The sequence below is a fragment of the Phyllobates terribilis genome, unplaced genomic scaffold (genome assembly GCF_046119375.1).
Source record: "Phyllobates terribilis strain yellow unplaced genomic scaffold, ASM4611937v1 Scaffold_3__8_contigs__length_932513732, whole genome shotgun sequence".
In the NCBI taxonomy this organism is placed as follows: Eukaryota; Metazoa; Chordata; class Amphibia; order Anura; family Dendrobatidae; genus Phyllobates; species Phyllobates terribilis.
Genome location: NW_027362763.1, coordinates 214,352,396 through 214,377,626, shown reverse-complemented (window position 1 = coordinate 214,377,626; position 25,231 = coordinate 214,352,396). Strand labels below are relative to the sequence as shown.

At 42.5% G+C, this 25,231-nt stretch overlaps 1 protein-coding gene across 1 annotated transcript in view; it reads left to right on the top strand.

The window, feature by feature from the left end:
- Window positions 1-23,720, top strand: part of SERPINE2 (serpin family E member 2) — a 63,921-nt gene extending 40,201 nt beyond the window's left edge. Inside the window, exons 2-9 of the mRNA XM_073674624.1 lie at window positions 4,513-4,793; window positions 9,084-9,311; window positions 9,809-10,006; window positions 14,989-15,184; window positions 15,516-15,616; window positions 20,172-20,258; window positions 20,841-20,924; window positions 23,467-23,720. Coding sequence (XP_073530725.1) covers window positions 4,532-4,793; window positions 9,084-9,311; window positions 9,809-10,006; window positions 14,989-15,184; window positions 15,516-15,616; window positions 20,172-20,258; window positions 20,841-20,924; window positions 23,467-23,504 — 1,194 coding nt within the window. The 5' untranslated portion in view covers window positions 4,513-4,531 and the 3' untranslated portion in view covers window positions 23,505-23,720. The remainder of the gene's footprint in view (window positions 1-4,512; window positions 4,794-9,083; window positions 9,312-9,808; window positions 10,007-14,988; window positions 15,185-15,515; window positions 15,617-20,171; window positions 20,259-20,840; window positions 20,925-23,466) is intronic.
- Window positions 23,721-25,231: the final 1,511 nt, after the last annotated feature.

Below are 25,231 nucleotides of genomic sequence, written 5' to 3'. Positions count from 1 at the left end.
AAGATTTTTTTATTTTTTTTTAGCTAGTAAACTAGCTTGAAGTGACATACAGTAATTCTCGATGTAAAAGCTGATGTTAAACTCATTGCATACGCATATCATACACTACTGTTCAAAAGTTTGGGGTCACCCAGACTCATACTTTTATTTATCAAATGAGTTGCAAAATGAAGAATAGATAATATTGTCCAGACATTGACAAGGTTAGAAATAATGATTTTTATTTGAAAGAATAATTTTCTCCTTCAAACTTTGCTTACGTCAAAGAATGCTCCCTTTGCAGCAATTCCAGCATTGCAGACCTTTGGCATTCTAGCTGGTAATTTGCTGAGGTAATCTTGAGAAATTTCCCCCCATGCTTCCTGAAGCCCCTCCCACAAGTTGGATTTGCTTGATGGGCACATTTTGCGTACTATACGGTCAAGCTGCTCCCACAACAGCTCAATGGGGTTGAGATCTGGTGACTGCGCTGGCCACTCCATTACAGATAGAATACCAGCTGCCTGCTTCTTCCCTAAATAGTTCATGCATAATTTGCAGGTGTGCTTTGGGTCATTGTCCTGTTGTAGGATGAAATTGGCTCCAATTAAGCGCTGTCCACAGGGTATGGCATGGCTTTGCAAAATGGAGTGATAGCCTTCCTTATTCAAAATCCCATTTACCTTGTACAAACCTCCCACTTTACCAGCACCAAAGCAACCCCAGACCATCACATTACCTCCACCATGCTTGACAGATGGCGTCAGGCACTCTTCCAGCATCTTTTCAGTTGTTCTGAGTCTCACAAATGTTCTTCTGTGTGATCCAAAACCTAAAACTTTGATTAGTCTGTCCATAAAACTTTTTTCCAAACTTCCTCTGTCCAATGTTTGTGGTGTTTTGCCCATATTAATCTTTTCCTTTTATTAGCCAGTCTCAGATATGGCTTTTTCTTTGCCCTGTAGGTCAGCATCCTGGAGTCGCCTCTTCACTGTAGACGTTGACACTGGCGTTTTGTGTGTACTATTTAATGAAGCTGCCAGTTGAGGAGCTGTGAGGAGTCGATTTCTCAAACTAGAGACTCTAATGTACTTGTCTTGTTGCTCAGTTGTGCAGCGGGGGCTCCCACTTCTCTTTCTACTCTGGTTAGTCTGTTTGTGCTCTCCTCTGAAGGGAGTAGTACACATCGTTGTAGGAAATCTTCAGTTTCTTGGCAACTTCTCGCATGGAATAGCCTTCGTTTCTAAGAACAAGAATAGATGGTCGCGTTTCACATGAAAGTTCTTTTTCTGGCCATTTTGAGTTTCATAGAACAAACAAATGTAATGCTCCCGATTCTCAACTAGCTCAAAGGAACGTCAATCTTATAGCTTCTCAAATCAGCCAAACTGTTTTCAGCTGGGCTAACATACTTGTGCAAGGGTTTTCTAAACATCCATTAGCCTTCTTACACAGTTAGCAAACACAATGTACCATTAAAACACTGGAGTGGTGGTTGTTGGAAATAGGCCTCTATACACCTATGTAGACATTGTAATAAAAACAAGACGTTTGCAGCTAGAATAGTCATTTACCACATTAACAATGTATAGAGTGTATTTCTGATTCATTTATTGTTAGCTTAATTGAAAAAAAAATGTACTTTTCTTTCAAAAATAATGACCTTTCTAAATGACCCCAAACTTTTGAACGATGGTGTACATTTGTAAGCGAAAATCTGGATTTGAACAATCGGAGAGAAAGTAGGAACACGTCACCGCTTCTGCATCTTTCACCCACTTCTGGTTTTGGATCACAAATACTGATGTAAAATACAGACATTATACTGAACGGGTGAACTTAGCCTTAGGCTATGTGCCCACGATGCAGAAATGCTCCGCATTTTTCCTGAGCGTTTCTGCATCTCCCTGGCAGAAAAAAACGCATGCGGATTGTACATGCGTTTTTCCTGCCAGGGACAAGCGGATGTGAAGCATTCTTCACATGCATTTCCGCATGCGGGTTGAGAAGCGCTTTCCAAGCAATTTTAGCATCACTTGGAAAGTGCTTGTCCACTTGGTCACACTATATAAATCAATGCAAAAGGCATGGATTTATATACTGTGACCCCCAAAGAATGGTTAAAAATAAAAAAAAATAAGTCTATACTTACCTTCCGATGGCCCCCGGAGTCTTGCTTCGCTCCGTCCTGGATTGCCGGCAGATCGCGGTACACTGAAGGACCTGCCGTCACATGGCTATGACGTCGGCGCAGGTCCTTCAGTCCATCACGAGCTGCCGGCATGGGAGGACTAGCGCAGCGGGGGCCATCAGAAGGTAAATATAACATAACATTTATTTTTTATTTTATTCTTTTTTTTCACAGGTTCTATGGTACCCTGGTCCGGAGGAGAGTCTCCTGTCCTCCACACACGGGTACCATCCGCACATTGGAATGCATGGATTCCGCATCTACAGATGCAGTGATGTGGAATCCACGCGTTCCAATGCAAGTCAATGGCGGCGAAAACGTAGCACTTCCACAAAATTAATGGACATGCTGCATTTTTTTCCGCAATGATAATCCGCAGCGGAAATTTCCGCAGCATGTGCACAGCACATGTAATAGTGGGGAAGGGCATAGCCTTCCCTTGGCACTGAAGTAGTTAAAGGGAGTGTTCCTGTAGTTAAACCCTTCAGGACTGTTGGTAGGCCAAGCTAAGAGGTTAGCATCAGTGGTCCAGTCAGTAGAGAAGAGGGGGGAACTTAGTGCCCTGACCAAGCCATGAGTGTTATAGAGCTTGGTTTTGGCATAATGCCTTGTGGGCTGCAGTACCTGTAATCAGCCACAAGATGCCACTGTCCTAGATGCAGATGTTAGGTTAAGTCTGCTAGCAGTGTTACAGACAGTGATGGGGTTAATGCTGCAAGATGACGGTCCACAGAGGGTGGGCACATTAGGAAAGTCCCTGCTTAGTTTCCAGAAGCGGGAAGTGATGTTGAGTAAGATTTAGGACAGTGAGCTGTACGGGCAGCCTGACTATATGGTGGCTGCTAGGGTAGACGGGAGTTCCATACCCTCAGACAGTGGGATCAATAGTGCAAAAGTCTCCCTGCGCAAGAGTCCTGTTAGCTGGCCGGAGAAACTCAGAGGTATTGAAGACCCGGGGCACTTCTAGTCTGCAGGAAGCAGAGGAAGATAAATAGGACTCCAGGCTAAGACGTGGGGGAAATATCAGATCCGGAACACTGTTGGTATTGCAGAAGAGTCTCTTGGGCTAGAGATTAGAGTCACAGAGATGCTTCACTTAAAGAGGGAACCAGGGCTGAAGATGTTGCCAGCGCCTGAGAGAGAGAACCTGTCGGGCCTTATCCATTTTATCTGCCTGTAAATACTGTACATATTCCTCTTCCCCAAGTAAAGTCCAAGTTATGGTTAAGAACCTCGTGTCCTCTGAATTTATTGCTGCCCTGGTCCCAGAAGAGAAATGCCTGGAGACAGCCGCCATCTGATGGTTTGAAGTAAGTGGAGAGCACCACATACACAGCCACACTTCAGAGGGTGGACACAAATTGGCTGTAGGGTGCCAGAGCGAGAGGGGGCTACAGCTCGCCCACGACTACCTCGCTGGGGCACCTTACACACATGCGGATTATCATTGGGGAACATGGCAGGCCTTCTACCATGTTTTTTTTTTTTTAAGTGTTTCTGCAGCCTTTTTGCCGCTGTGGAAACGCTTAAACACATCGTGGGCACACAGCCTTAGACTGAAGCTGGGCTACAGCTCTGACTGATCACCCAGTGCTGTTCACTTTTTTGAATCCTTGGCTTTATACTGTTATAATCTAAGCATTTGACATGGTTCCCAGGCTGACTCTCCAGACATTTTTAGCTGATTAGAAGTCCTCCTTCTTCAATTTCTCTCTATGCTTCTCTCCCCTTGATTTCCTGCACTGGCATAATACCAGATTGAGAGTTACTGGCTTGCTCTACGTTTTGAGTTTGGGAATGCCAGCGGTATTTAAGAATATTAATTTTTAAGTTTCCTTTTCTCTGAAATGCTGTCGGCCACAAAAATGTTCCAAAAAAACTGATATTTTCAGTTGCAGGATCCACCGCAATCCTACTAGTCATAGTCGTGACTATATTATGTGTGTGTGCTTTGCAACTTGAAGAAATCTTGATGTGGGGAACAGAGCTCATAATAAGGTGATACCCAAGGGAGGTCAAGTGGGTAATTGATTGGTTAACGCTCACCTGGTGGAGGTGTGATGGGCAAAACTCCTATTTAGGCATGAAGAAAAACAGCTGCTGTTGCCTCTTGGTTGGTGGATAAAACCTCCAGGAAATACTGGATCCAATTGGTTGAAACCCGTTAGGTGGGCTGCACTGCTGAAGTAAATCGATTCTTCAGCACTGATGATAATGAGTTCTTTTGCTTTACAACATGCACATCATCCTTGTAAAAGTCAACATATTTAAGGGAATAGTATCTGATACTTCATGAGCATAAGGAAATGTATGCTCATATTGTTCCTAATCTGTATTTTCAGGTGACCTCAAAAGTGTTTAATGATCATGAAGAAGCTCTTCTTGGCTTTACTTACGGTGGTGTACTTGACCTCTGTGCAGTCTCAGATCAACCTGTTATCGCTTGAGGAGCTGGGTTCCGACATTGGCATTCAGGTGTTTAACCAAGTGGTAAAGAACAAGCCTCATGACAATGTGGTCATATCTCCCCATGGAGTCGCTTCAGTCCTTGGCATGCTTCAGCTGGGTGCAGATGGAAAGACAAAAAAGCAGTTGACAACAGCAATGCGGTATAAAGTGAATGGTCTGTCTATTTTACTTTTTCTTTTTGTCTGTTTTCTCATATTTATTTTTTTTTTATTTTTTTTACTAACCTCCTCCCAGAATGTTTATTTTATTTTCAAGTGTCCTACTAATTGAGTTCACACTTCTGTTCAGACTTCGGGAATAGAGAGGTGCAGGATGTGCACTGGGTGACATATTTGATGAAGCAAAACTACCTGACTTTGTCAATCAAGGCTTCTGTTCTAATAAATGTTTCCTCATGACCCCCCCCCCCCCCCCAAAAAAAAAAAAAAAAAAAAAATCAATAAAAATAAAAGGCGTTCACAGATCAGCTTTCATGGCCCTCATAACTTATGATTCCACAAATACTACAGTGAATTTCTCCTAAGTTGTCTCCACATGCACAATAGGATGGCCCCCACATACGGCCCTCCAACTCAGTATAATTGGCCCCCACAATGCAATTATTTATTTAAAAACAAACAAACAAAAAAAAAAACTACAGCGGGCGCGATGTAGTAATGTCGTCATGACCTCTACACTGAGATGTCAGAGCTCAGATGCACAGGGAAAATGAAGGAGAAAGCAGACTGCTCCCTGTTCATCATTGCTTTAAACTGTATGTGCATCCAAACTCATGGGCCTCACTGCTCTTTTAAAGTCCTTTTTAAAGATGAGTAATTAAGCCCTTTGGTTTGCCGATATTCCTGTTCAATTTCCCCTTAGGAACAACCTGGCCAGTCTTCTCTGACCCTCGGGTCTGGCTACACTTCCACTTATCTAGTATAGATAACACTTGGTAGGCCTCCACTTGCCTGAGATGAGGAATCCTTCTGCAACTTGATACTGTTCACTCTAGAACTTGCTATCCGAGTATAGTCTCACTTCTTCACACACAAAACCCTTTGCGACCATAGGTTCTTCCCTCTTCAGTACTTTCCACAAACTCCCTGACTAAATGGAAACTGGCCCCAATAATTAACCCTGTCCACTGATTATCTACAGGCCCCAAACTAGATATAGCGATATAATGCTTTTATATGTTGCTTTAAGATCTTCAAGGGGAGTGTTGAGAGCTTCTCCACTTCTTTACAGGAGCACAATGATTTCACCAAACAAAAGTGATAACGAAGTGGCTTTGGGAACAAAAAACGTTCAAATCTTTGCATTAACTTTATGGCTTTATCGATAGATTTTCATAAGTTACAGTATTTATCTTTTTATTGTACTTCAGTAACCATTGAAACATTTGACTAAAAGCACTGAATTGGCAAACTGTGTGTGAAAACGAAAAATTGTCAGTCTCGACTTTTGGTCACGGCTGTAATGTCTAATCATAGCAGAAATAAAGTCCTAAAAAGCTACTTTGTCAACTTCTGCCTACATTTTATATTATAGCACAGAGCAGGTAAGTCATGGCAGATCAGCTACAGTGGCGTGTAAAAGTTTGGGCACTCCTGGTCAAAAGTACTGTTATTGTGAACAGTTAAGCAAGTTGAAGATGAAATTCTCTAAAAGTCTTAAAGTTAAAGATGACACATTTCCTTTTGTGTTTTAGGCAAAAAATCTATAATACATTTTTCATCTTTTACATTTTAAAAATTACAAAAAGGAAAATGGGCTGATACAAAAGTTTAGCAACCCTGCATGGTTAGTACCTAGTAGCACCCCCTTTTGAAAGTATCACAGCTTGTAAATTCTTTTTGTAGCCAGCCAAGAGTCTTTCAATTCTTGTTTTTGAGGGATTTTCATCCATTCTTCCAGATCTGTGAAATTCCTGAGTCGTGTTGTATGTGTGGCAGCCTGCTACCACAGGTACCACAAGTCCCAAAAGGGTGCATGGACGGACTTCTCCACAAGAGGCCCTCACTACAAACAAACACCTCCACCCTTCCACCTCAAACCATCAGAGGGAGCCCTGTTAGGGATATATATTTATGGAGGGTGGAGTCAGGCAGTTCAGTTCAGTGAGACAGTGTGCTGGCACTTAGACCAGTGAAGAAGCAGCACATGAGCTGCTGTGTACTGAGGGCCCCGAGTGTGGCTGTAGGCAAAGAGGAGAAAGGAGTTAAGGGGGCAGAGGAGCATCACAGGCTCACCCCAAGACATAATCCGGACACCGGGTCCGCGCCTACAGGGTCCTCTATACCCAGTAGGGATTACCGGCATACCAGGAGGATTGCAGATCCCTGGTCGACCTGAAGCTAAACCCTTTACAGGACTAGGAACCACGAAGGCCCCGGCGTCCAGGGATAGTGGTTGCCAGAGAAAGGTCCTACTACCAAGTGACAGGTGAGAGAACGACACAACACAGAAGCTAGGCCCAGTTGCAGGCTGGCCAGGAGCTTAAAGAGAGGGAGGAACGGACCAGGAGGCCTTATACCTGCTCACTGGGGAGAGTCCAGAAGTGCACCCTTCCTACCGAGTACCCTGGACCGTACCTGACATCAGCACCAGTAAAGGTACTGAAGTGAATCTCCTGTCTGTCAGTTACTCCTGCTGCGCCATCTCTTCTGCACTACAATGCCCAGCATCACCATCTGCACCTACACTGCCCCGGGGGCCATCTCCGCCTGTGGGGAGCAGAAACATCCCAGCTGCCATCCCATCACACCCGGAGGTCTGCAGCAGTGCCGGTAACTATTACTGGAAACCACAGGTGGCATCACGAGACAAACTCTACACTAAAACCCTTTTCAAGAGAGACCCCAGAGTACGGGCCCGGGAGCCGACTGCCGTGACATCCTAAACAAGGTAAAAGGTACATGTACCGAGTCCCCTATATCCCCCTGGGCGAGACATATGCACTGCTATTTTGATGTCTAGCCACAGCTTTTCAATGATGATCAGATCATGGGACTGAGGGCCATTGTAAAACCTTCAGCTTATGCATGTTTGAGGTAGTCTATTGTGGATTTTGACGTGTTTAGGATCATTATCCATTTGTAGAAGCCATCTTCTTTTAATCTTCAGCTTTTTTTACAGATGGTGTTATGTTTGCATCAATAATTTGTTGAAATTTCATTGAATTTATTCTTTCCTCTACCCATGATATGTTCTCCGTGCCATTGGCTGGAACACAAACCCAAAGCATGATTGATCCACTCTTCATGCTTAATGGTTGGCAAGATGTTCTTTTCCTGAAATTCTGTGCCCTTTTTTCTCAACACATACCTTTGATCATTCTAGTCAATGATCAAACCTTTTTTAACCTAATCAGTCCACAGGACTTGTTTCCAAAATGCATCCAGGCTTGTTTAGATGTTGTTTTGCATACTTCTGATGCTGAATATTATGGTGAGGATGCAGGAGAGGTTTTCTTCTGATGACTCTTCCATGAAGGCCACATTTATGCAGGTGTCTGAAGATTAGAACCATGTACCACAACTCCAGAGTCTTCTAAATCTTTCTGAAGGTCTTTTACAGTCAAGCGGGGGTTATGATTTGCCTCTCTAGCAATCCTATGAACAGCTCAGTGAAGTTTTGCTTGGTCTTCCAGACCTTATCTTGACCTCCACTGTTCCTGGTAACTGCCATTTCTTAATTACATTTTGAACTGAGGAAAGGGCAACTTGAAAATGCTTTATCTTCTTATAGCCGCCTTCTGCATTATGGGCCTCTACCATTTTCATTTTCAGAGTGCCAAGCAGCTGCTTAGAAGAACCCATGGCTGCTGTTTTTTGGCACAAGGTTAAAGGAGGCTAGGTTTTTATAAAGCTGGGAAATTTGCATCACCTTGCCTTTCCAAACAATGATGGCAAACAAGCCATAACTGGCTAACTAAGATCTGAAACTTTGATCAAAGTTTCTGGGCACACAAATCTCCAAGGGTGCCCAAACTTTCTGGGCACACAAATCTCCAAGGGTGCCCAAACTTTCTGGGCACACAAATCTCCAAGGGTGCCCAAACTTATCGGCCCATTTTCCTTTTTTATGATTTTTAAAACTTAAAAAAATGACTTTTTTTGCCTAAAATACAAAGGAAATGTGTCCTCTTTAACTTTAGGTCTTTTAGAGATAATTTAATCTTCAACTTGCTTAACTGTTCAAAAGAACAGTAATTTTGACCAGGGGTGCCCAAACTTTTGCATGCTGCTGTATACATAGGCTATTTTATTATAATCTGTGATCTGGGTACCAGTGTTGACTGTTTTTAAAGTGCCTTGGGATGAAGAACCGTATAGAATTGAACATATTCTGACTTCGCCCTGATTGTTCTTTTAGATTTACATGTAACTTATATTATTTATCCCTGTTTATATATTTGTCCTGGATGTTTTATTTTACCAAACTAAATCTCATTTTTCAGTTGTTGGGAAAATATTAAAAAGGATCAACAAGGCAATAGGAGCAAAGAAGAATAAAGATATTGTGAACACAGCCAATGCAGTATTTGCCAACAGCGGATTCAAGATGGAGGAGCTCTTTGTCAGCAAAAATAAAGAAGTCTTTCACAGCCAAGTGAGAAGTGCAGACTTCCAGGACAGGAACACAGCTGCCTCTATGATCAACCAGTGGGTAAAGAATGAGACAAAGGGTAAGCGGCTCACAGATGCGCTACACTTACTAATGTGAGCCCTGTACACACACAATGTTTACAAGAAGTTTATGAATGTATCAGGTGTATATATAATTTACACTTGCGTACAATCCAGAAAAAATAAATTCTGTAGAATGTATCAAACTTTAATATCCACATGTAGACTCCGTACTGAAAATAGGCATACATTTATACATATTTTCTAGTAATTTGAAAGTGCAAATCTCACCGTATGGGATATCTTTATAAAAATATTTAATATGACCATAAAGATATTTCACTTGTACACCTTCATGTGAATAACATATTCACATCTGTGTGTTTTTCTTGGGGGGGGGGGGGGAAATGTAAGTTTATAGTAATTCTTATAAAATATGGTCCCAGGGTCGATACAATGTCGCAAATTTGAGGCACATAAGGCATAGTCTAACAAATCCATGGAGAGTTTTAAGGTGCACTGATGATTCAGGTTCATCTCTATCTGTATTTTATAGGTATGATCGACAACCTAATATCTCCAGAATTGATAGACAGCTCAATGACCAGATTGGTAGTAATCAATGCACTGTATTTCAAGGGTCTATGGAAATCTCGTTTCCAACCAGAAAACACAAAAAAACGGACTTTCCATGGTCCCGATGGAAAGGCTTATCAAGTCCCAATGCTGGCCCAACTTTCTTTGTTCCGTAGTGGTAAGTAATAATAACTTATTTTCTTCCAATACTATTAAGAAGTAATTAATGATAAAAGTAAATGGATACTTATCCAGGGTTTGTTTCCGTAGCATGCAGAAAACCCATAGATATTTATTTCTGATTGATCGTATCTGGTGAAAGACTAACTCCTACCAAACACAATAGGTTACGTTCCCGCGATGAGTTTTTGGGGAGTTTTTGATGTTGCAGATTTTCTACACATATTAAAGAAGCACTCCTCCCATAAAGTTTTTACCCTCTTACTATATTGCAGTCATCATATTATATAGCACTGTGTACTTACAATTGCTCATTTTGTCTTTCTACCCAGCTAATTCTGCTATTTTCCATGAGGTCTATGATATCATGTGATTAAAAACTGACTAGCTCAATCCTTCTAAGCTCTATGTAGAAACAGGAGGTCCATTTTCCTTATGACTCATCAGTCACTGCAAAAGTCCCTGGCAGGGGGAGTAGGGAGCAGCTGGGTCAGTAGTAGAAGAAGGGAATGATAAATGCAGGGACAAGAGACTTCCTGTTTCTACATAGAGCAGGGAAAAGAGAAGAATTAGCTGGGTAGAAAGGCAAAATTCGCAATTGTAAGTACATATTGCAATGAGCATATTATATAGAACTATGTTAAGAGGATAAACACTTTGATGGGAGTGCTAGATGCTACTGCGCGAGCGGCGCCATTTTGTTTTGAGGGGAAAAAAAATATTTGGCTGCAGCAAAATGGTGCTGCCGGCCGTGCTTGCGCAGTAGCATCTATTGGCAAAGGAGAGATGCTACTGCGCAGACGGCGGCGCCATTTTGCTGCATATAAATTTCTGGATTTTGAACCACACAATTACATATGCAGTATTTAAAATAGGAGGCCGGTCACTGAAGGATCAGTGACCTGTCCAAAACGCAGAAAGTGAATATATAAGCAGAGCACAAGATAAAGCCCCTCCCCACAGGCCGCCCCGAAGCACGAGCATATCATTATCTCCAAACTGAAAGTAAAGATTACACAAGAACCACAGGACGGATTTCATCAACCAAGGTATCATATTAATCAGTGTAATGTCGCCCACAAGACAGTGTATGTGGTTTACTGCGCACAATCCTGCTGACAGGCGCACTTAAAGTAAATTAGGTTACTTGTGTTTTTACATTGCTTATTCTAGTGCGTTTATTTTACATGCATTTTTTTATAGCGCTTTTGACGCTGCATTGTCTCTTGTTGGTGTCATGTGTGGTGTGTTTTTTAAATAAAGCTGCTTTATTTTTCTTCCTGGTATTTGGCTTTGACAGAGCTTTGATAGTCATGTGCTGATTACATACGTTTTTTGATGCGTTTCCACAGAGTAAACACTCTAAAAATGCGTCCCGTGTTCTCTGAGAGCTGCTGCCAGACATGTCTGGTAGCGACTTGCCTCAAAGAGAACGAAGGGATCAGTAATCTGAAATCGAACATGCCGGATCCTTAACTCCCCCGACAATTAATTGTCCAGGGCCCCCGTACATATTAGACTTTTGGCAGTGCCCGTAATTATTGGCGGCTTCAACTGATATTGGTCTAATGTTTATGGGGGGCTTAACATGGTGGGGCTTAAGTCTGTCTCCTACTGTTGTTTGAGCATGGGATTGGGCTATTACTGCAGCACGGTACCTTTTACAACCACTCACAAGACAGTGGGGGGGCTCTGATCTCCGTGGCCACTTATTTTTTCCATTTCTCGGTTGTAACTGCAACGTGAGTCAAAAGAAGATCGATGTAAATGAGGAATTGTATTTCTTTGTATGCATTTTCAGCTTTGTGTATAAAGAGGTTGTCCAGCTTCACTGCACAACGTAACACAAAAACTCTTCATACTTGCCTCCCGGATCAGGGCTGTTTCTGCAATGTTGGCGCTGTATCTTTCAGTGGTCAGTTGACCGTAATGTCACGTAACCACTGCAGCCATTTAGTTTTCCATCAAAGTGGAAGTCCAGTATGACAAAATGGTAAAGGCTGCAGGCGATCAGTGGCACTCTGGGTCGGACTGGGGCACCAGGACACCAGAGAATTCTCTGGTGGACCCGGGTCCTCAGCGGGCCCCCGAGTAGGACGTTCGGCGCCCCTGGTTAACATGGCCGCCGGTGCTTTGCACTGCAAGGGCTCGGAGGGTCAGGAGTGCCCTTGCAGTGTGGCTGAGGGCAATCTGGCCTGCTTCTAGGACCCCCAGGCTCCAGGGGGCCCATGGCCAGATTTCCCTCATCCTGTGTGGCGGGCAGGGAGCAATCCCTCCAGCTCCGCTGCTGACAGGAAGAAAATGGCAGGCAAGCTGGAGGGATCCGTCCTCTCCTCTGCTTCCTGCCCGGCGCTTCCTCCCTGACACAGGCTCGCGCTGCTTGATGACTTCATGCAGTGCGAGCCTGTGTCAGGGAGGAAGATACCGGGCAGGAAGCAGAGGATGATACTGCGGGGATGCGTGCTGAGAGGTAAGTGTAGTATTATTCGTATTAGAAAATGGGGACAGCAATGGTGATGGTGGGGAGAGATGAGGGAGAGCAATGGTGATGGAGGAGGTGGGGGAAGATATGCATGGCATGGTGATGGAGGAGGTGGGGGGAGGTATGCATGGCATGGTGATGGAGGAGGTGGGGGGAGGTATGCATGGCATGGTGATGGAGGAGGTGGTGGAGAGAAATGATGGGGAATTATTTGGACGCTATATACTGTTAATATCTGGTCTGGTTACGGTGTGATGGTATTTCTCCCTTGTATGTGGTTTTATTCGGTCACTATGTGGTGGTAATATGTGGTCTGGTCATGGTGTGGCGGTATTTCTCCCTTGTATTTGGTACTATTGGTGTTGGTATAGTGGATTTTGTTGTGTATGGCGGTCATTTGTTCTCTCTGATATTAATTAGAAGATTCTTTTATTTCCATTGGTGATTAAATACTTGGAACAAGATGCACTTACAGGGGTTCTCTGGGGAAAACAAGTAATCACTAGTGTTGAGCGAGTATGTTCTATTAACCCTTTCGCCGAGTATGCTCGGGCCGAGCTCCAAGTATTTACAGCTGCTCGGTGATATGTTTGAATCGCTCCCGTGTGCATGATTTGCAACTGTTTGACAGCTTTATTACATGTGAGGAATGTCTATTTCTTACACATTCCTCACATGTAATAAAGCTGTCAAACAGTTGCAAATCATGCACACGGGAACGATTCAAACATATCACCGAGCAGCTGTAAATACTCTGAGCTCGGCCCGAGCATACTCTGAATAGAACATACTCGCTCAACACTAGTAATCACCTCTCCACGTGATAAATTATTGATTAGTGGGGGTCTGACAGCTGGGACCCGCACCGATTGGTAGAGTTTAGAGCTTTTATCCCCATTAGACTGGAGCTCATGTGCGACTTGACCACTGATCCATTCATTCCCTCAGTGGCTGTTCTTGTTTTTTTTTCTGGAAGCCCCAAAGCGAATGATTGAGGCTGCGGTCAGACGTCTCACCTGCTGCTGCATTTTAAAATAGGGATAAGTGTCCTGTCAGGGATAAAACGTCCCCATTTTTCCGATGGGTGCGTTTTCCAGTGTTCGGACCCAAACGATCAATCAGTGATCACCGATCCTGTGGATCCCATGGATTGGTGATGACTAACTTGTTTTAACCAAAGAACCCCTTTAATGCAAACTACCGTAATCTTACATCCCAGTTATAGTATCTGCACAGTAGATGTGCAGGAGCCGCCTGTGATTTACAGTCGGCGCTCCACTAGAACGGGGATATCTGTTAACAGTAATCTGCATATTGCTGTAGGGTGGGCCCTGAGGATCAATTCCTCCTGTGGGCCCCAGACACCCCAGTCCGACACTGGTGGCACTGTTCAGCTCATGTCAGAGCCGGGAGACAGTATCAACATTACAAGAACGGCTGTGGACCAGGAGACAAGCATGACGTATTTTGTTCTGTTCTGCAGTAAAGTTCTTAAGATGGGGTTTCTTAAGTGAACCACCTTTTGATTGATCAAATAAAACCTGGACTTTAATTTTCTGATTCATTCCCTTTTATCTATGGTTTTAAATCAGGTATTTGAGTTAGAGATGGTCCACTACATTGTATAATGCCCCCATCGATTTTACACCTTTTTAACTAAGTATTTTTGTAAATGCCTACTGATTCCATATGTGCCTGTGAGAAGCATTATCGTTGACCGCTCAGTCCGCATCACGTGACCCTGGACTGCAGCTGCTGATGTCAAGTCACGTCAACTTCTGGATTCCCCCAGGCATGACCCAGTTGTACGCACCCCCCCCCCCCATCCCGTTTGACTGGGCTGTAGGCGGTATCCAGTGCGCGCTTGCGGCAACTGAAAGCAGAGGAGAGAGGTTAAGTGCTGGATACTGGGCTGTGACATGCAGTGAAACACCACCCGCAGCCCAGTCAATCGGGGGGCGCGTGCGACTGGGTCACACCTGGGGAAATCCAGGAAATATGGAAGTTGACGTGACATGAGCAGATATAATTAATATATATCTATCGTTACACCCATGACATCGGTTATTTTCTACTATTGCTGATCTTATGCTACTGATGATACACATTCCCTTTAACTGATAAATGGCAGCCGCAGTCCACAAGATTAAAAGCACCTTCTTCTTCTGGACTGCGGCTGCAAGTTAAAAGCAAAAAGGGATTTTTCGTGAGCTTTTTTTTTTTTTCCTTAAATCCATGCATTTTTGTCTAAAACATTCTTTGCAGCTTTGATCTTCTCCTAAACAATCTTTTATACTGATTTAAACCTTAATCAAAGGGTTGTAGACCCTGTTGGATTCACTGGTAACTCATTCTACCGTATATGTACAGTGAAACAGAGGCTGTACAAACCAAAATTTCAAAAATGCTTTTTTGCCCCATGTTATATTGTTTCTAATTTTATTTGGGCATATTGAGCTGTTATATGTAATTAATTATATTTTTCTATTAAAATACAGGATCAGCAAGTACTCCCAGTGGCCTGTGGTACAATGTAATAGAACTACCTTATCATGGAGGGAGTGTAAGCATGTTGGTGGCACTTCCTACAGATGAAAGCACTCCACTGTCTGCCATCATACCACACATTAGTACAAAAACTCTGCAAAGCTGGATGACAATGACCCCAAAGAGAGTACAACTGATTTTGCCTAAGTAAGCAGCTATTTCTTAATTTTCAAACATTTTGGTACCTTGAGTATGTATGCAAAATATTCGCGTTCTAGGACATTTCCTACCAGGCATGTGTGCAAAGTTAACAATACCCGATCAATCTTAGAAGCCATATTGGCTAGTAATGAAGTTTGGCCAAGTTGTGCTGATACTTTTTTGTGGGTCTTTGGTGGCCCAGAATTACACTTTAAAAAAAACCTGCCAGTAATCAATGAATATTGGTCTTTTCCATTTGGCAATCAGACATGTTCTATATGTTGCTCACTGCTATGACTAGAATTCTGCGTATATTTTTAACCCGTGTTCTTTCTAGATTCACAGTGGAGGCTGATGCTGATCTAAAGGAACCTCTTAGAAACCTTGGAATCACTGACATGTTTGACTCCTATAAGGCTAATTTTACTCGGATTACAAGTAAGTTGAAAGGGCCATAACTACAACTAAGTGTCCCAACATTACAGTGTGAGACAGACTGGTTGCTAACATATGCTGCCTGTCCTCGACCTCCACCTCTACCTCCTCTACCTCTTCCTCCACCTCCTCCCGATAGGTGGGGCTGCCCGGCCCGCACCAATCTGAGATTAATCACAATGTTTTCCCCCAACAATAAGACCTATCCAAAAAATAAGCACTGGCATACTACAGAATTTTTGAAGTATGCTTGAAATATAAGCCCTACTCCAAAAATGAGCCCTAGTTACAGTCAGGACCATTGTTTTGGAGGTTGGAGAGGGGGCAAACTGGTCAGTTGCCCAGGGCCACCTCTCTTGGGTGCCCCCAGCATTTCTATTCTGAGATTAAAACTACTTAAGGACCTTTTGGTGACATCAGTCATGTGACCATAATGTCACCAAAGCTACTTCAACTGCAGTAATCTGGAGGAACTGAAGGGGAGATGAGTTGGTATGTACCATATGTGCAGTGTGTGCATGTGATGACATCATTATATTTTAATAAATGTTTTGTTTTTATTTTGTTCAAGAATAAGTGTGAATTGTTGTTCATGGGGGGGGAGGGGGCAAAATAAAACATCCTCTGAAAATAAGCCCTAACCCATCTTTCGGAGCAAAAAATATAAGACTATGTCTGTCTTATTTTTGGAGAAACATGGTATCTAGTGGATATGTAATCATGACTTAGGGTATTGAAAACTGTATACGGTATTAATAACACAACATAACGCTGAGTTACGATGAAGAAAATTGGCCACAGCTGCCTTTATTAACACAATACAAATATAACAATAACTTGAATCATCCTTTCTTCAGAGGAGATCCTGGATTGCAAACCATAACACCTTGGGCAGTACAAACTAAAAACACTCCCTAGTCGCTCCGCTCCAACTCTGGGTTGACAAATATGTCCTAGTACTGCCCACCCAAACTTGTCACTCTTCCCCGGAAACCGATCCATTGGGAACTACCATACCAAATGATTAAGGGTCACCATCCCTCTGATGTTCCCAAACTCGAAATAACCAAGGCCATCCCTGACCACCTCACCATGACAAGACAAACCTAAAAAGAAATCCCACACCACACCATCATACCTGGTCAATGACAGACCCCAAGATAAAAAGTGGGTGGGAGGGACGTTCACTGGTCCTGAATCCTGTGAAGAAGTAATCGATCCGGGCTCTTCCTCTTCTATATGTAGGTACCCTATATTGCTCCTCACTTTAAAATATTCCCCCAATGAAAGCTATTTCCCCCTAAGTGACCTGCCCTATAACCCATGCCCCCTCCTCCAACTTCTCCTGACCTACCTGTAAAAAAAACTCTGGTTAATTATTTCCGTACCTCCTTATTTTCAAACTCCTGTCATGTCATGGCTTCCACTAGCTGTGCCTCTTCCAGCCCTATCTATATTAAAGTACAGGTGCATCTCACTAAATTAGAATATCATCAAAAAGTTAAATGATTTCAGTTCTTCAATACAAAAAGTGAAACTCGTATATTATATAGAGTCATTACAAACAGAGTGATCTATTTCAAGTGTTTTTCTGTTAATGTTGATGATTATGGCTTACAGCCAATGAAAACACAAGTCGTCATCTCGAAAGGGGGGTGATTTAAACTTTTTTTTAATATATTTTTTAAATGGTTTTAAACTTTTTTTCTTTTTTTCACTTTTTGTTTGCTTCTATAGTCTCCATAGGAGACTAGAAGCAGCAACTGTCCGATCGCCTCTGCTACATAAAGGTGATGAGTAGATCACCTCTATGTAGCAGAAATGGTCCTGTGCTATGAGCGCCGACCACTAGGTGGCGCTCATAGCGATCAGCACATGACAACCACTGGAGACTGCTGCAGACCCAGGGTTGTCATGGCCACGCATTGGTGACCTGCGATCACGTGACGGGGTCACCGATGGGCAGGGTAAGTGACGCGCTTCCGGCGTGGTGATGTTAAATGCCGCTGTCAGAGATGGACAGCGGCATTTAACAGGTTATCCACCCGCGGCTGTTGCGGGCACATGTCGGCTGTAATAATCAGCTGACATGTGCCCGGTTCAGTGTGGGCTCAGCACCGGAACCCATGCTGAACAGGGGGTGACAGCCTGGTGCATACTAATACGCCACAGGCTGTAAAGGGGTTAAATAAATCCCCCCTGAGCTTCATCTAAGTCGGGGGTTCCCAAGCTGTAACTTAGGAGTGACATGTGGCTCACAGGTCCATGATTTTTAGCTTTCTTCTGTCTGCCAGCTTGGTGCATTAACACCTTGTCTAGCAAACTGCGATATAGATATAGATAGAGAGATAGATAGACTCTGCAGATGGTGACTTCTGTGAGTAGCCCCACACAAGAGCAGATCTTGATGCGCATATACTGGCTTTGAGGCGTAAAGATAAATATGGTGAGATGGGATGATACTGCCAGCTAGAGGAATACTTGAAGTTGGATAAGAAAATAACATCTAAGGGTCCCCACCTTACCTATATTTGGTAATATATCATCTATAACTGTGAGATGCAAATAGTCTTAGTGTGAACTCTGTGGCACTGGCTGTCACTTCTCAGAGGAAGGAGGGAACTCTGTATGTGGCTTGCGACCATCTGGGTTGAATGTGGCTCTTAAAGGGTTTGTCTGCTACTGACAATCCCTTCTCAATCTGTGTCTCTGCCCTGTGTATTTGATGATATTGCGTCACGCGAGCCCAATGCCCAATCACCACCTGCTTCACTGTCCCCGCCATCAGAAAAATCGAATATCAAGAGGAAGTCTGAGAGTAGCCGCTGCCCTGGCTTCATCTTGATGATCGATTCGTTCAAAGGAGAAGACCATGACTCCAGTGCTAATTGGTCGCAGTGCTCATATGACATAACCTCTCTGTTGCTACGACATCTTCGTCTCCCACCACCATTCTTCAGTAATGTGTTAGCATTCTCTTTATATAAATATGTTTTATCCCGATGGCCGATGTGTGTCAGTTCTCCTCTAGGCTTTGCTTTAAGGCCATCTGTGGGAATGCAGGAGGTCTGTGCACTAGGGGAACCATACTGCAGATAGTGATACAGTTTACACTGCCTAGGACACTAGGCAGTTAACAGTTGGGATTAGCCCACAATTTGGGAGGGGTTAGAGGAATTTAATAAAAAAGCTTTTCTGGGTTACAGACAGTCCATGACTCAAAGTTTGGAGAGGAGGAAGGCTGGACAAGACAGGGAAACGGGTCCGGGTGAAAGAGATGCAGCAGAGAGAAAAGTGTTCTGCTAGTGCAAGTTTTCTTAATAGAATGAGGACACCTCTAAAGCTCCATCTGGACCCCTAAGGTCCGGAAGAGGTACCGAGAAGCAGGCCTCTATCTATCTCTCTGAAGATTTTGACCGAGTTGCAGGGGGAGAAGAAGATGGTGGGTTTCAGGACTGGACAGGGACAAGGACTGTTAGGTTGACAGTCTCCTTTTAGTGATGTTCCCTTGGTTCTGTGTCCTGTGTGCAGCAGCCATGTGTAAATTAATTTCACTTTAAAGCCGAACCAGTTAACCCGGAGCCAAGGTCTCCTGTCTTGTTTGTAGCCTGATCCTGTCCCATGGACTATGTAACAGGTGAGTAAAGAACAAACTCCACCACACAGTACACTCTGCCCTTATACCCCTCTTATAAACAGGAATGAGAGTGAAGAGAACTGTTCCGGCCCACAGCAAACCGGCCCTGGTCCCCAGTTCATAACGTCACATGAGCATCGGGAGGTCGAGTGTCGACACTTCTGGACCAACACAGGCACTGGAGGTGAGTATAAGTGTTTTTATTTTAACTGGGGCAAACACTCAGATTGAGAAAGGGTTGCCCTATTAGTGGACATCCCCTTTTAAGGTTGGAATAGATCGAACGCATCTTATTCAGCCAACAAGTACTCTGCTCTGTACTGATGAGGGTCCAGAGCCCAGGAAACAGAACCTGCTACAGATGTGAGACTATAGATTAGCAATGAGCTGCTTTTCATAGATGCGTAGAGAGAATCTTATTTCTTGTACACTGCTGCCATCTGATGTCCAAGAATGGAATAAGTCAGCAGCAAGAACACCTGTGATCATGTCTGGTAGAAAAACATCTGCGAGTTCTCACATGAATATGCTGTGCACTTCAGATTTACGAACAGGACTTGGGCTCCCTAAGTTTGGTGAATGCTATGGTTTGATGCTGCAATGGGTCATCCGTGTACTGTAATCCTGATATCTTACCTGCTTGTTTCAGCGGCAGATCTTTTGTCGCCATCTACTGGACACAGATCAGTTTAGTCACTGATTTTGTGCAAAAGATTTGAAATTTGCAAATTGACTATTATATTAGATTATATATTTTTTTTTAAATTTTGTATTTCTGTATTGCAATAAACTTAGGTTTTAGTTTAGAAAAGGAATCAAGCAAAAAATTATACTAGAGATTATATCACTTAAAGGACATTGTGAACATAGAGTATTACAATTGCTATTGCCATAATTCACTCTGTATCTTTACATTATTAGGATCGGAGCAAGTTTTTGTTTCCCATATGTTACAGAAAGCTAAAATTGAAGTGAAAGAGGATGGTACCAAGGCCTCAGCAGCCACCGGTAAGAAACACAATGATAGATCCACTGCACCCCATTCTTTCCAGGCTCAAGAGCTCATGTATTTCAGTAGGCTTGCCAAGGATCTGGATGCTGACCCTACTCTTTTAAAGGGAACGTGTCCTCACAAAATGACTGTTCAAACAAAGCACAACACCTAGTAGGGGACATGGCCCTAATAAAAATTGTAACTTTAGAGTCCAAATCCATTGCTGCATTTGCAAGAAATTCTTTATTCTAATATGCTAATGATGAGCTCAATGCATCACAGGGTGAGCACAGCACCATATTGGCATTACTTGCGTTTGCCAGAAATTATTGTTAAAGTATGCTGATGAGGTGCTAGGTGCACCCCCGGATGCACCAAACACCTCATTAGCATATTTGAAAAAAAAGAGTTTGTTGCAAATGAAGCAATGGATTTGGGTATTTAAAGTTATGATTTTTACTAGGGCTATATCCCCCCTACTAGGTGCTGTGCTTGGTTTGAACAGTCATTTTGTGCATACACAGGCTCCCTACTGATTAATTTATGGCCAGATTGCAGAAGAATAGATGATAAATAATAGTTATTTTCATTTACAGCTGCAATTTTAATAGCCAGATCCTCTCCTCCCTGGTTTATAGTGGACAGACCATTCTTGTTTTTCATCAGACATAACCCAACAGGTAAGTTTCCTTATTCGTACACAATTTTTCACAGTGTAAGATGTTTTATTTGTGACATTTTTGGGTATGTGCACACGTTTGGTCTTTGCAGTTGAAAATTTGCTGCAAATACTGGAGTGTTGGCAGAAAAAAAATACTGTGTAAAATATGTGCATTTTCTCTTGCATTTTTCCCTGTGCATTTGAATGAATGAAAAATGCTACAAAAACAACCGGACATGCTGCAGATTTGAAAAAAACACTTTGAAGGTTCAAATCTGCAAGTTAAAAATAAGCAGCGTGTGCATGAGATTTCAGAAATCTCATTCACATTGCTGGTAGTGTAAAATGCTGTGGTTTTTCCACGTCAAAAAATGTGACGTGTGAAAAATCCATTAACCAGATATTATCAAGATGTTTTTGAGGAGGAGAAGGGAGAAAGCTGCTATCGTGCTCCTCTGATAGTGGCTTATCTCCAGGAAGAACAAAAGCATCCACGGTTTGACCCAAAGCTGCCCGATCCTTATCCTGCCCAACATCATGTGTCAGAGTAGAGCCAGGAGGCCTCCATGCACATCAGATAGGTGGCTGGGCATGCTGAAATTGGTGGGTTAAGTCCTCTTCAATCTAATGTGTACGAAATCCTCTGTCTGGTGTATGGAGGCATGGTACATCCGAACCTTAATTTAATTTGGATTATACAGAACCTTTATTAGCATTCTAAGAGTTGAACCTGCCAATATGAGTGGGACAACCAACCATCTTGTATGTATGGTGGTGTATCTAGATGTTGGAGAGCAGTAGAGAGTCGGGCAGTTTTCCCCTCATGAGTGATGAGCTGCTTCCAGATGTCCAGCTGCCACCAGCTCCCTTCTCATTGAGAACTCATTAACACTCAGTTGGATGGAGTGTGCTTCTGTCTGGGGTGGGTCTGTGTAAGGAGGAATACCTAACTACTGAACAAATGTTCCCCTAACAGCTGTTTGATGTATATGGCCACCTTTTACAGTAAGTTTCAGAATCGAATAAGAGTTACCAAGGGAGAATCATCAGTAAATGAGTTTAAAGGTGGCCACATGCCTTGGGTTCACCCAACCAAACTATTTTCAGGAACAGATGAGAATCTAAAGTGTACGACGTGTTCGGCCAACATTTGTTTTTCCTCTTATCAGGTGGAAAAAGGGATTGTGCATGTTGCATTTCAACATACCATATCCGTTGTTCTTAATGGAGATGAACTGCTGCCAGAGGCGTTGTTACTGCACTCTCTCCATTCCGAACAGATGATCGCTCAGCCACCCTGTGTATGGGAAGTTTGTTTGGAATGGCAGTCGGCCAACAACTATTTAAAGTTTTAAGGCTAGAGAAGCTGTATTTCTAGATACAGTAGATGGGTATTCCTCCTGACCCAGACCCACCCCAGACACAAGCACACTCCATTCAGCTGAGTGTTCATGAGTTCTCAATGAAATGGGAGTTAGCGGCAGACTGACATCTAGAAGCAGTTAATCACTCCTGAGGGGGAAAAATGTCTGACTCTTCTTTACCTCTCGCCAACATCTGTAGAGGATTTTTGTAGTGCTGCTGTTTGTTGATATTAAAGGGAATCTGTCAGTAAGTTTTTGCCCTTGGCAAGAAGAGGTGCTGCAGGAAAGAGAAGAGTAAAACCTTCCAAGGATGTGTGTTTTTTATTTTGATACTACATTGCTGTGAAGGTTCACTATTCACATGCAAATTTGCTTTGCAAGTGCATAGATGGGCATACAAGTAGACCTACAATCTTCCCTTCTTCCCACCAGTACACTTCTTGATTGACAGTGGAGAGCATAGGTGATGGCGTGCAGTAGAGCCTGTGTCTCAACTGTCAATCATGCGCGGGCGCAACGCTGGCTATGATGAGCTGAGGAACGCAAATGATTAAACCACTAATGCAAGTGTGAAGCTAGTTTACATGTGAATAGAAGAATTTCACAGCAGGAGAGCATCAAACAGCCACAGAAAAAAGGTTTTAGTCTGCCCTTGTCTGCAGTACCTCTGCTTGCCTAGGGCAATTGTTGACCGATTCTATTTAAAGAGGACCTGACACCAGGTCAAGAGTGCAATTTTTGCTTTTATTTTGTTCCAATTTATTATCCCTATAATATGTATAAATGTGTGTCATGCATGCATACATACTTTATATGCTTATTTTTATCATTTCAACACTGTTCCGGGGCGTAGCTCACCAGGATTCTCTGGGGGTGTATCTTTAGGCTGCTCTAAAAGAACTAACTGGCTACTTTTGATCTTGTGACTGGTTCTCTTTTAAGCATCAAGCTGCAGATTGTGTTGCACTCAATCTTGTGAACTTTTAGCTTTTTAAATTTTAGGATAAGAGTATAAATTGGTTTTTAAATTGGGTTGAAATGGTGTTTCCCATAAAACCATTGATGAGGGGTTCAGGAAATGAAGATCATCCACCAGTGTCTTAAATGAGTCCTAATACTCATTCAACCTGGGAGTTAAAGGAAGTGTATCCGTATCCGTTCAGATGGTTGTATATAAATGTTCTGTCTCTCTTCCAGGTGCCGTTCTCTTCACAGGACAAATAAACAAACCTTGAGGGCGAACAATTCCCGTGAAAAACCTGAATCCAGTGTCTTGTATATTATTTTAGTTTTTATTTTGTGAATGATTATTTTAAATGGAAAGTCTTCAGTGTGCTTTTAACAATATTTTTATTGACCTTTGTAATTTTGATACAGTAACTGACGTTGTGTGTTGTGGATTTTTTTTTTTTTAGTTTTTCCAACTGCTGATTTTTATTTTTTTTTTTTTTTACAATATTTACACTTTTTGTATGTTTTACTTTTATGTTTTTGGTTTTTCAGAGGTCAGTTGTGTTGTGGAACTGGTGTATATTTCATGGTACAGTATTTGTGGCTGGGATTCTCTTCATTATGGACTACCCTGGCCTCCATTGGCGGTACTTTGGCCCACATTTTACTTAAGAATATTAATTTTTATTTGTTTTTAGGAGACAGTTAAATGTATTATGTAAAAACTGGAGATTAGATTTCTTTTATATAAATTTCATGTAATAGATGATGCATGTGTTCTTTCAATTAAATGCCCCAGACTGCATCTCGTGTTGAGGTGCTTTAAAAGTATGTTGAAAGTGTGTGATTGTTTTTTTTTTTTTGTTTGTTTTTATTGCTACACATTGTAAATTCATTATACCTTCTAAATGGTGGCGATCAATTCATTCATTTAGGCAGTAAATAAAAGGTGAGGTATGAATCTACTGGTCTTCTGATGCCAAGGTATTGGCATTTGTTTTGCTAGAAGCAAGTTACACAGAAGTATTATTTCCAAGGTGTATAAATTTACCATTCCATATTAAATCTAAAGTGCCATTCTGTTCTGTTCTTTATTGCAATAGTTTTCAGTGGCTTTAACAATTCATCTTTGAGCAAATAATATTATTTTTACAGAAAAGGATTTGGTAATTGGTGCCTTGTACTATTTGGTCTTGCAGGGACAATGTGTGCTGAGGATGGTAGCCTTTTTATCCAGACAATAAATGTTAATGGGAATCTGTCAGCAGGATTTCACCCACCAAACTATATGTGCATGTAACTGTATCAAAGACAAGTCCGCCAATACTTTTTACATGGTCAGTCCGTTCCTTACTGAGAAATCTGTTTTTGAATTGATATACAAATGAGCCTGTACATCTGAAGCCTCTGTCACTCCAGCTCTATTCCCTGCCCAGCGCCGCCACCTTCTCCTCAACTTATGGCTCCTTTGCCTAAAGTCACACAGCATAGAAGCTGTCAGTTAAGCTAGGGTGACAGATGCTTTAGATCATACGTGACAAACTCTGGCCCACAGGGTGATTTATATTTGGCCTGCGACACCAGAACCACTATCCCTATGTGGGGCCATTATGCATGAAGGAATTTGTGGGGCCCATTATACTGTATGGAGGACTGTGGTGTCAATTATACTGTATGGAAAGCTGTGGGGCCCATTATTTTGTATGGAGGACTATGTGGAGTCCATTGTACTGTATAATGGTTGACCAACAACTTTGTCCAAGTTTATCATTTTGGCCCTTTGTGTGTTTTGAGTTTGACATCCCTGCTTTAGATCTACAGCCTCACTTGCATATCAGTACAAATGCTGTTTTCTCAGAAACTTAGGGATGGACTGGCCATGTAAAGGTATTGCTGAATTTGTCTATGAAAGATATAAGCATGTATAAATTTTGGGGGTGAAAACCTGATGAGTGATTCCCTTTAAGGCCCCCCATAAAGGTGAAGATGAGTCATGTCAACCCACTAGTTT